At 30.1% G+C, this 12,719-nt stretch overlaps 1 protein-coding gene across 1 annotated transcript; it reads left to right on the forward strand.

Moving 5' to 3' along the window:
• Positions 1–624: 624 nt before the first annotated feature.
• LOC120086507 (protein IQ-domain 26-like) lies at positions 625–3,180 on the forward strand. The gene is made up of 3 exons (XM_039043188.2): positions 625–1,540; positions 1,960–2,166; positions 2,257–3,180. The coding sequence occupies exons 1-3, from the start codon at positions 1,130–1,132 to the stop codon at positions 2,905–2,907; spliced, it is 1,269 nt and encodes a 422-aa protein (XP_038899116.2). The 5' UTR covers positions 625–1,129; the 3' UTR covers positions 2,908–3,180.
• Positions 3,181–12,719: the final 9,539 nt, after the last annotated feature.

Raw genomic sequence — 12,719 nt, forward strand, 5'->3', positions numbered from 1 at the left:
TTGAAGATATTTATTTTGTTCATTTTACTTTTACTTTTCGTTCTTGAAATTTTAAAAAACCTATTTTTAGATCATTTTAGAAATGAAAAGATAATGAAAACCAATATCTGGAACTACAAGAACTAAAAACAACATTTTAAAAATATAGAAGCCAAAATAGAATAAAGCAAAAAGCACATAAACTAAATTAGTATTTAAACCTAAATTAGGGTCCGTTTGAATTGACTAAAAAAAGCGTTTTTCAAAAAAAAATAATTTAAACACTTTTGATAAAAAAAAAAAAATAACGATGAAAATACACCTAAAAAGCTAATTTGAGTGGTTGTCAAATACTCTAATTTTTTTAAAATGACTTATTTTTAAATTAAACACTTGAAAATATATTCAAAATACATCCTTAATATATAACATGTGTCAAATCATGAACGAGAGTATTACTACTTTACTACCCCATTTTAAGGAGTTGTACAACACAGTTTGTGACTTTTTTAGGAAAAAAAATACATTTTTCATAAATAATTAAGATTTTTTTAGTGTATAGTTGAAGTGGAAGGTAAAAAGATAGATGGAGATGTGATATATTGTTTATATATATACATATTGAAAAATCTCCAAAGCCCATCTTTATCTTCCTTATTCTCTTTTTTTTATATATAAATAAATAATTTAAAAAGAAAAAAGTTATTTAAGATGCTTTGTGTTTGCCAATCCATACTATTTCTTATCACTTGTGTGTCTGCAACATGTTAAGTTTATAACAGATCTTTTCACTCTGTCTCTCTCCTTAAATCACACCTGGTTTTTTTTTTTTTTTTTTTTTTTTTAAAAAAAAAAATATATATATATATTTTGAATCAAAATCTCTCTCTTTCTCCCTTGGAAATAACTACTTGGGATTTTATTCTATTAGTATCTTTGGAAATTGGTTTGTGTTCTTTGTTTTTCTAGTTCCCCAAATTCTAAAAATAGACACTTTCAACTTCTACTCATCGCTTCCTCCTCAATAAAACCCTCTCCTTTTGAGTTTTTGACATAATGCTTACGTTGTGAGCCTATTTCTCTCTCTCTCTCTCTCTCTCTCTCTAGGATCATCATTTTGTGTTGAGCATTTCTTATTCTCTCTCTCAAAATGGGGAAAGCTACCAGATGGTTGAAAGGTTTATTGGGGATCAAGAAAGAAAAAGACCCATCTCCCAATTCAAATTCAAATTCAAATTCCACAACCCTCGCCGCCCAAAGAAAGGATAAGAAACGCTGGAGTTTTGCTAAGTCCCTTAGAGATTCCGGCCAAACGCCGCCTCCTCCACCTGACACTACTTGGTTCAGATCCTCGTACATTTCTGATTCCGAGAAAGAACAGAACAAACACGCAATTGCTGTAGCTGCAGCCACCGCCGCCGCCGCAGACGCCGCTGTCGCAGCCGCTCAAGCGGCGGTCGCCGTCGTCCGTCTCACTAGCCAAGGAAGAGGGTCTCTGTATATCACTGGAAGAGATCGATGGGCTGCTGTGAAGATTCAAACAGTTTTTAGGGGCTATTTGGTAAGTAAAAAAAATAAAGCTTCAATTTTTTCCCCCTTTTCCTCTGCTTTTCCTCTGTTTTTACATTGCTGTTTATCACCAAATACAAAGTTCTTTTCACGGGAATAATTGTACCTTTTTTCCTTTTCTACAAATATATATAGTCCATGAAAATTACAAAACAGGGTACTTTTTTTTTTTTTCCACATTCTCTCTGTTGTCTCCTTGAAAGCTGAGAAAAGAAGAGCATAAAGTGAATTATAATCTGAATGAAACAGTGCAAAAAGCTCTTTGGTTTCTACTGTGTCAATGAAACAGTACATTGATTTGCTGACTAAATCCAAAAGCTTTTCTGATCCTTTTTCTTTCATTCCATTTTTTTAGAGATTTTTCAAATTTGAAATCTCTGAATGAAAAATGTGGTTTGTTTTTATGGTCAGGCAAGAAAGGCCCTGCGAGCTCTCAAAGGGCTTGTTAAATTGCAGGCTGTGGTTAGAGGATTTCTTGTAAGGAAAAGAGCTGCTGCTACTCTTCACAGTATGCAAGCTCTTTTTAGAGCTCAAACTGCAGTTAGAACTCAAAGAGCTCGTCGATCTTTCAACAAAGAGAACAGGTTTATCCCCGACATTCGACCCCGAAAATCCTCGGTAAGATTCGATATCGAAAATTCAAATGGTTATCAAATGGGGAACATGACTTTAGAGTGGTCTTATTAACTCTGTTTTAGAAATTTTCAGGAAAGGTTTGATGAAACAAGAAGTGAACTATTCCCTAGTAAGAGATTGTCTGTAGCATCATCTTATGAAACAAGCTGCATGAATTCATTGGACGAGAGTCCGAAAATCGTGGAAATCGACACCTACAGAACTCGATCAAGGTCTCGTAGGTACATTTCGACATTGTCAGAATGCGGAGGAGATGATGTAGCTTTCCAAACAATCACTTCGTCGCCAATACCTTGTCCGAATCGTCCTCGTGTCGTCGTGGATTGCCACAACAATGTGCTTCGAGACTTCGAATGGTGCTTAATGGGGGAGGATTGCAAGTTCCCTACAGCTCACAGCACGCCTCGGCTATCGAATAACTCATTCGTCTCAGCCAACGTGCCAGTCACACCATCGAAGAGTGTATGTGGCGACAGCTTGTTCAGGCCATACATGAACTATTGCCCCAATTATATGGCAAACACACAATCATTTAAGGCAAAACTGAGGTCTCAAAGTGCCCCAAAGCAAAGGCCAGAGCCAGGCTCCAAGAAGAAGCTATCATTGAATGAAATAATGGCAGCAAGAAACAGCTTAAGCAGTGTAAGAATGCAAAGACCAACAAACCAAATGCTGCAAGAAGAAGATGAAGAAGAAGAAGAAGAAGAAGCATATGGTTTTTGAGTGATCTGTTACTGTGTTTTCTTTGTTTCTTTGTTTGTTAAGCTTTTTATTAAAGCAAGAAATGGGATAGAATCATAGAACAAGAAGAAAAGCTGAAATCTGTCTCTAAAAGAAGCTCTTTTTTTTTTTTTTTTTTTTTTTCTGCTTCCACATTTTACTGTTAAAAATCTCAAGGAATGAATGAGATAGATACCAACAAAGGGAGCTTGTAATTAAATTTCTTTTTACCACATTTCTCTTTCAAACAACCTTTCAATGTTGATGTTTTTTTTTTTCTTTTTTCCTTTTGGGTGGGGAGAGATTATTGTTTGCTTGAAATGAAATCAAGTTTTAAGGATTAAAGAGACAGAATAATGGGATGTCCTTTGGATTTATACAGATTGCTTGAAGAACACTTCATTGACAATAACAATTTGAAACCAAAAACAGAGAGGAAAAAAAAAGACTTTCTTCCTTTTTGAGTCGATGAATGTTGCAATCCTCGTATGAGTTCAAAAATTCAAATCTTAGAAGTCACTATGTGAAATACCAAAAACACCCTCGATTCAGCACAGAACTCCTCGACTGCTTTAAAAAAGAATCGGAATCAAAAGGGTATAAAAGATTTGGAAAGAAACGGCTATAAATCAAACATTAAATAACTAATTTCCCCGAATTTTCCGGTATGTCTCTTCTGATTCAAACATTAAAGTCTCAATTTTTCCTTTCTTTAAATCCTACAACTTTGATTTATTTTAGTTCATCTATTTCTTTGATTTATTTATACTTTTGTTTTTTTTTTTTTCTCATTTTAGTCCGGTTATTGTTCATTTAAAATGTAACTATTTAGACTGTTTGATGAACATAATTTGTCAAAGTGAGTATAATTTAATTGACCCAAAAACAATTGGAAATTGATTAGATGAAGAAAAAGAATAAAAATAAAATTTGAAGTTGAGGTGAGGGGGATGGTTGCGTCATATATTTGTGATGTCGAAATAACAGATGAATAAAAAAAGCACTAATTTCGAAAAGCACTAACATGGTCAATAACACAAAATTCATTATCTAATAATAATAAATAATAATTCTATAATATAAGATTAGGCCTCACCTCGGCCTTTGAATTCTTTCTTTTTAAAAAAAAAAAAGAAAAGAAAAGAAAAGAAAAGAAAATCCTTTTCACAATTCACACACACATAATATTGAATATAGAGAGAGTTATGGTACACTTGCAAAACAGTATGGGGCATGTGCCAACCACTCACTATACATTTTCCATTTTTATTTATTTATTTATTTATTATTTGTTTTTGTGGTGAGTTGTCAAAAGATTTATGAATTTGAATTCTAAACAAATCCATAATTTGGTCTGAGTTAAGTGATTAGTTCAAGAAAAGTGGGGACAAAAAAAGATCTGATTTAATTAATAATTATAACCCATTCTCTGTATTAGTATTAGGCTTATAATTGGCAGTACGGATTTGTCATTTATTAACAATTAGGCCCATCCATCAGCATCACTGAGCAGCCCACAAAGCCATGCCATGCTCCAACTTCTATTTATACTCTAAATTACGTAAATCGCAAAAACTACCATTAAAATATCATATTTTTTATAATTATATCCTTAAATTTTTTAATTTTAAAAATTAAACCCTCAAACCTATATCAGTGTTAAAATTGAACTCTCAAACTTACTACTTACATAATTATATAAACTATAATAATTGTGAAGTTTCAATTTTTATCATTTATGGTTCTAATTTTTGTAAATATGGTAAGATTGATGGTCCATTTTTAACAATTTCAAAAGTTTAGGGGCCCAATTATTACAACTGAAAGTTTAAGAGTGCAATTGAAATTTCCACCATACTTTAGGGGTGATTTTTACGATTTATCCTTTAAATTATAGATAATACTCCTGAATTTCGTACTTTGTCGAAGAATATATATTATACTCTTCCACTTTTAAAAAAACATACTAATATCTTTAATCTTTACAAATAAAGGTTAAAAAATGTCAATGTTGTTAGAAATTGAAGTAGAGGAGAGAAATGAAATAAAAGAGGGAGGAGACATGGAGTGTAGATAAACAATTTTTGTCTGATATACCATTAATAAAGTCATTTTTTAACTTTTTTTTTTTTTTTTTTTTTAAGACTAAGGGCGTTAATACAACTTTTTGAAGTTTAATAATATTTTTTACACTAGTTACCAACCGTTTCCATCCATATATTTAACCTTTTTAGAAAGTTGGAGGGTAAGTATTAATAAAACTTTTGATAGTTTAGTATTTTTTAAATAAAAACTAATGATTTTTGTCCAATACTAAAGATAAGAGTATTTTTTATTTCTTTTTAAGTTTATGTTTACCAACGAAAATTTTAAACTTTAAAAATATTTTTGAAACAAGATATAAAATTCAAGGACACTTTCTTTATATTATTTTATTGATACAATAGATGTATGGATAAAAAACTAAACCGAGTGAATACCAATTATAGCGTATGAATATATAATATTTATAGCGATTTGAAATAAAACCATTAAAATTGATGGCATTTAAGGTTGGATAGGAATTGGACCATATGAATGATATAGATTTGTAGACCATGTCTGAGTGGAAATTTTAGGTGGGTCATCTACATGCTTTATTTGGCTAAAATTTATGCACAAGATTGAATCTCATGTACCATTTTAATAAAGCTTTTAAGGAGAAGGACTTAAATTGTTTCCCTTTTTCTATGTAGGACAAAATTCAGAAAAAGTAATAAGATCAAAAGAGATTATAATTGTCAATAAAATAAAAAGTATATTTTATCAAATACAAAAGTAGAAAACTAAATGAGGGTTGACTCACCATGTTTATGATGATTGACACAAAAAAATCTGACCCAAAAGAAAATAGTGGTTATACAATAATGATTTTAATTATTTCAATAAATTCTCAGCAACCATCTAAAGCAAATGAAGTAAGATTTCTGATGGTCCATGAGTTACTTGCAAATCTAGTTGTATAAAATAGGCAAAACAATAATAAATAAATAAAGGAAAAAAAATAAAAGAAAAGAGAATTCCAGCTTTACTTCACCTTTTATATGAGCAAACTAGAAAGAGCATATTGACTATTCCTTTAACAGAAATATTTATACAATCATATCCACATAGCATGATAACAATACAATAATCTTGGGATGTAAATTCTAAAAGTTTTGATGTTTCTAATTATAGTCCAATATAAATGCTAACATATTTTTACAATTTTTCATTCTCTCTCATATATTGAATAGTGTTGAGTTGTGATTTGTCTTCTAGAATATTTTCTTTTTCTTACGCGAGAGACTTTACGATAATTTCAATACAAAATATTAATCGTATAGTCCTCTTTTGGTTAGTGATCATAGAATAGAATATGATAGAGATTCAATGATTATATAACGTTGAAATGAGAAAAGAAAGAATATGGTAGGTGTTTGAACTTGAATCACTTATCCCATAACAACATTAAACTATTATATTTCAAATGTGAATTGATGTGAGATAATGTTTTGAATTGGAGCCCTGAAAAGTATTTGAAAAGGGCATTAGATCAGAATATACTTTTTTTTTTCTTTTCTTTTTTTGGTATTCTCTGGTTGAAAAATGTTTGTTTATTTATTTTCTTTTAAAGTTTTTAATTCCCCCTCTCATTCAGTTGCCTATTCCAAAATGGAATCTACATTATTCTATGGGGGCTTCAATTCCCAGACCATTCCCCCATGTTGATTTGTAATATTGTACTCTCTCAATTGTTTGAAAATATCAATCATCAACATCACAATTCACAACACAAAATGTAAAGTTTCTTATTCTATTCTAATGTCTTCAAAGTTTTACTTCATAACTTTCTTCTTTCCCCTTAGTGTGTGTTATCTTCAATAATGTCTAAATTTGGGTTAATGGGAGGGAGGAGGAGAAAGTTAAATGCAAATTATATTGAAGTGGGATTTTGGAATAGCATTTCATTTTATATTATTGTAAGTTCTACCGTACAATGGAATCAAATTAGGGTTAAACTACAACTTCGGTTCTTGAATTTTAGTGTTTGTGTCTAATAAGTTAGTTTTCAATTTTATGTCTAATAGGTCATTACATCTTTAAAATCTATACTATATTATAAGGAGCAAAACGGACTTCTATTTGATTCTCCATTTTGCCCTTACTTCTTTTCAGAGTTCAATTTTCTTTACTTAAAATTTTTTAAACCCTCACTTTTTGCTCTTTAGATAACTCTTTTAGTAAAAGCCTCATATTCTTTCGTTTATCCCTTCATTTTAAAATCTTTCTAGGTTAACTAATTCTATATAACAGGATGGGAACTTCTTATGAACAAGAACTTTCATAAAATTAGTTTATTGCATGGTGATTTCTTCTTTAAAAGTTATTGGATTCTAAGAACAATGTTCAAGATTTCTAAAAGGTTAATAACCGTTTCACTAAGTTTCATAATTTTGAAAACTTTGATGATGGGCATGGATGAATGGCCATTGGATTCTCCTACCATTCATCCCATTATCAATATTAATTCGATTTTTCTTATTCTATCATTACACTGCAAATTTCCATAAGCCTTAGAATTTGTGTGAATTATTGAGGATTTTTGTGGATTTGATTTTTTTAAAAAGAAAACGATGAACAAATCATTTGAAATTCGTGACCATGTTATGAATAGGTTTGGGGTTGATTTGATTGATTTTTATTTCTTGAAATATAGAGAATTTTTATATTTTTTTTGTTCAAATCTTTGATATATTTACAAGTGGTTATGTTAGAGAATATCTCATTTTTTCCATTTTAAACCATGACTTTTTTTTTCTATCATAATAATAATTTATAGATTTTTATTTTGTATCTTGGTTGCAAATATATGTTACTCCTTATTGATATTTATGTAATTCCCGAAGTTCTTGCTCTAATGCTTAAAAAGTTACAATTATTTTTTCTTTTTCTGATATTTTGATATACAATTTTGTAAAATTTTTATTCCGGTTGTGAGTTTTTGTGACATATGTTTGTTGTATTTTTGGTATATTATTAAGTAGAGGCTTTATCGTTATTGATATATATATATATTTTTTAATTACAATTTGAGATAAATTTATTTTCAATTGATATTCATATTGTAAAGAGAAAAAAGAAAGTGGGTTGAGATGATAGAGAAAATCATGATGGAGAAAAAATAAAGAGAAAATAGGTTAGTAGAAGATATTGAGAGAGATTTGAGAAAATTAGCAAATAATGAAGAATGAAATGAGAAATTGATAAAGATGAAGAATTTAAAAATTCATTTTAATTTTATTCTTAATTTTAAAAGTATAATTATCTATTGGTTTTCTATTTCCATAATCTCATAATTTTAGGGTATCTGTTAACGAAATTAAATATTATTGTTCAATCATGAACAAAATTCATGATAATATTTTAACATATATGTAAATTTGGTAAAATCTATTGATATATCGTGTAGTTAAATCAAAATTAAATATGATTACTCGATGATGAACAAATTTCTACTTATTTATATTATTATTCAAAATTAAATATTAATTTCTATCAATTCTCTTGATTAATTTTTTTAGATAGCCATTGAAGTTTTAAAAAAAATGGTTAGATTTTAACTAAATGAGATTTATTTAATTATGAAAAATCAAACTGGAGAATTAGGGTTAAATTTTTCGCAGGCCCCGACCTGATCGGGGTGAGAAATCCCCAATTTGAATGGGGATAGAGGTCAAATCGGGGCCCATCGGCGGGACAGGAAGGGTACCCAAAGGGAAAAAATGGGTCAACCCCTGCCCAGTCGGGGAGCTGCCAGCCCTATTGAGAATTCATTACCTTTTTAAATATTATTATTTCAACCATCAATTTTTTTTTAAATCTTTCATTTTATTTTTTTATTATTATTATTATTTTATAGATTTTAGCCATTGTAGTTCAAGTTTTTTCTTCAATAGTTAACCTTGAGAATCGTTACTTTGTTTAATGTTATTATTTCAAATTTTTTTTAAATCTTTCACTTTATCCATTATTCTTTTTAGATTCCAAACCACTAAAGTCATTTGTTTGGTTAGATTTTAATTAGATGAAGATTTATTTTGATTATGAAAAGTCAACAGATAACTAAAATCATTGATTTATTTTTCTCCATGTATCGATAATGTTGTTATTTCAACTCTGAATACTTACCATTTTTGTTCAATTTTTTTATATTTCATTTTTCATTTTTAAAATTTCCATTGGATTCTAATAATTGTTTTCATTCTCCCTCTATTTTTCATTCAATAATATAGGTTTTTTTTTGTATTTGATTTCAACAGCAAAAATTTTTAAAAAAATACATTAAAACATTTTTATATTTAATTGAATTAATGAAATAGAATAATCTTGTAATTTTATCTATTTAGGTATTGTATTATTTATAATTTAGGGTACATATATCTAATGATATCATAGATAGATTAAAAATTGAAGGTTTTATAAAAATAAATAAATAAATAAGCAACAAATGTTTTTCCCTTTCTATTCTAAAAAAAATTCTTAAACAAGAAAGGTTCATTTAAAAAATTATATAAAAATTTAGTTTTCATCACTATATTTGAAGAACTACAAAATAATTACTTCATGAAATACTAGTTAAGATAGGTTATTAGGTAACTTTTATATCGATTTTATTTCACAAACTCTATTTGCATCATATTTTTAATCCGCATATTTTTTATATATTTTTCTCTTTTTATAGTTTTATTACCATGTTTACTAAATCGTAATGAAAATTGGTGTAATTGGAATGAGATTTCATTGATGGATGAATCGTAATAGGCCTAAATCATTTTTTATCACATTTACCTAGAATTATGAATCTGTCACATTTTACTGTTATCGTTATTGTTTGGTGTAACGGTAATGATAAAGATAACAATAAATATGGAAAATTTATAATTTTCATAAACATATATGTAACGATAATGATAAAAGTAGTGAATCCCACATAATTTTTAACTGCAATCCTGCCGTGACTGCATTCGCTTAATACCGCAACTTTACACGATGACCGCGATCGCTTGACGAGTGCAACTCGCATGCGGCTTATTGTCGCAATATCCATGCGTTGATCGAATGCATTCGCCTTTGCAATGGAGAGTTTCTCCACATGCGGTCATCTATGCGGTAGTCCAAACATTGAACGCATAATAACACATAATAACGGGTTAGCCGAGATTCATCATGTTGAACGACGCAAGCTCACTTTCTCATGAATTCCTAGCATAATTGCCGCATATTCTACTTAATAACCTTCATAATTCTAAGTAAAAGGCCTAAGATGACATGAATTTCTACATGTCATCAATTACCGGCGGCGGCGGCAGGCGGTTGAAGGCGGTGGCTGAACGAGAGGATGAGACGATGGCGGCGACGGGCAGTTGATTGCGGCTGCTGACCGAAGGGAGGAGGTGGTGGTGAAGGTGCGGTGGCGGCAGCGGGAAAGGAGGGGAAAAATGGGAGAGGGAGGGAGAGGAGTGGGGGGAGGGCGAAGGGGTGGCGACGACGGGGAAGGAAGGGAAAAATGGGAGAGGGATGGAGAGGAGTGGGGGGCGGCGAAGGGTCAGCGGGGGAGGGGGGCATTGGCAACGACTTAGGGTTAGGTGAGAGGGAAGAAATGGGGAAAAAATGTGGAAGAAGAGATCTGGTTTAAACCAGATCCCATCTCCCGACGGGCGTCGAGAGAGCCGTCGAGAGTTCCAAGGCGGCTAACGTATGGGAACTCCCGATACCTTCTTACGTCATCAGGAGAGACTATTTCTCCCGACAACCAAACTCCGAACGCTCGATTTAGGCGTCGAGAGAACTCATTTTTCTTGTAGTGGTTAAATGTAAACATATTGAAGTGGGATTTTAGAATAGCATTTCATTTTATATTATTGTAAGGTCCATCGTAGAATAGAACCAAATTAGAGTTAAACTACAACTTCGGTTCTTGAACTTTCATGTTTGTGTCTAATAAGCTTAAGAGTTTTCAATTTTGTGTCTAATAGGTCATTGCAACTTTAAAATCTATACTATATTATAAGGAGCAATTGACTTCTCTTTGACTCTTCATTTTGCCCTTACTTTTTTTTAGAGTTCCCTTTTCTTTACCTAAAATTTTTTAAACCCTCACTTTTTGCTCTTTAGATAACTCTTTTGGTAAAAGCCTCATATTCTTTCGTTATAAAATCTTTCAATCCCTTCATTTTAAAATCTTTCCAGGTTAACTAATTCTTTAACAGGAAGAAAACTTTTTATGAACAAAAACTTTCATAAAATTAGTTTGTTGCAAGATGATTTCTTCTTTAAAAGTTATTGGATTTTAAGAACAACGTTCAAGATTTCTAAAAGGTTAATAACCGTTTCACTAAGTTTCATAATTTTGAAAATTTTGATGATGGACATGGATGAATGGCCATTGGATTCTCCTACCATTCATCCCATTACCAAGATTAATTCGATTTTTCTTATTCTATCATTACACTGCAAATTTCATAGGCCTTAGAATTTGTGTGAATTATTGAGGATTTGTGTAGATTTGATTTTTTTTATTTTTTTTTTTTGTAAAAGAAAACTATGAACAAATCATTTGAAATTCGTGACCATGTTATGAATAGGTTTGGGGTTTGATTGGATTGGTTTTTATTTTTTGAAATATAGAGAACTTTTATCTCCCATTTTCCATTTTAAACCATGACTATTCACCATAATAATAATTTATAGATTTCTATTTTGTATCTTGGTTACAAATATATGTTACTCCTCATTGATATTTATGTATTTCCCAAAGTTCTCGCTTGCTTAAAAAGTTACATTTTTTCTTTTTATGATATTTTGATATACGATTTTATGAAATTTTTATTCCGGTTGTGAGTTTTTGTGACATATTTTTGTTCGTCTTCATTTATATTTTTGGTATATTATTAAGTAGAGTCTTTATCGTTATTGATATATTTTATTGCTTTTTTAATTACAATTTGAGATAAGTTTATTTTCAATTGATATTCATATTTTAAATAGAAAAAAGAAAGTTGGTTAACATGATGGAGAAAATCATTGGGATGGAGAAGAAATAAAGAGAAAATAGGTTAGTAGGAGATATAGGGAGAGATTTGAGAAAATTAGCGAATAATGAAGAATGAAATGAAAATTTGATAAAGATAGAGAATTTAAAATTTTATTTTAATTTTATTCTTAATTTTAAAAGTATAACCATCTATTGGTTCTCCATTTCCATAATCTTATAATTTTAGGGTATTTATTAACGAAATTAAATATTAATATCCAATCATGAATAAAATTTGTGATAATATTTTAACGTATATGTAAATTTGGTAAAATTTGTTGGTATATTAGTTAAATCAAAATTAAATATGATTACTCGATCATGAATAAGTTTCTACTTATTAATATTATTATTCAAAATTAAATATTAATCTGTATCAGTTCTAATTCTTTTAGATTACAAGCCATTGAAGTTTTAAAAAATGGTTAAATTTTAACTAAATGAAGATTTATTTAATTATGAAAATTCAAGCTTGAGAATTAGGATTGACAAAAATTTTTACAGACCCCAACTTGATCGGGGTGAGGAATCCCCAATTTCACCGGGAATGGAGTCAAACCGAGGACCTCTTTAGGGTCCTCTAGGAAAGAGGTGGGGACAGGAAGGGAAGGGTACCCAACCTCGTTTATATATATATATATATATATATAGGTATTTAACTTTTTACTTTTGGTCTAATTTTTAATCCATGAGGAAACAA

This window comes from Benincasa hispida, chromosome 9, assembly GCF_027475165.1.
Source record: "Benincasa hispida cultivar pf3 chromosome 9, pf3_genome.v1.1, whole genome shotgun sequence".
Classification (NCBI taxonomy): Eukaryota; Viridiplantae; Streptophyta; class Magnoliopsida; order Cucurbitales; family Cucurbitaceae; genus Benincasa; species Benincasa hispida.

Excerpts from the sequence above, each read along its gene's own strand:
- LOC120086507 (XM_039043188.2), top strand. The coding sequence starts at position 1,130 with ATGGGGAAAGCTACCAGATGGTTGAAAGGTTTATTGGGGATCAAGAAA. Across the intron at positions 1,541-1,959 it reads CAGTTTTTAGGGGCTATTTG|GCAAGAAAGGCCCTGCGAGC; the intron begins GTAAGTAAAAAA and ends TTTTATGGTCAG. Across the intron at positions 2,167-2,256 it reads TTCGACCCCGAAAATCCTCG|GAAAGGTTTGATGAAACAAG; the intron begins GTAAGATTCGAT and ends AGAAATTTTCAG.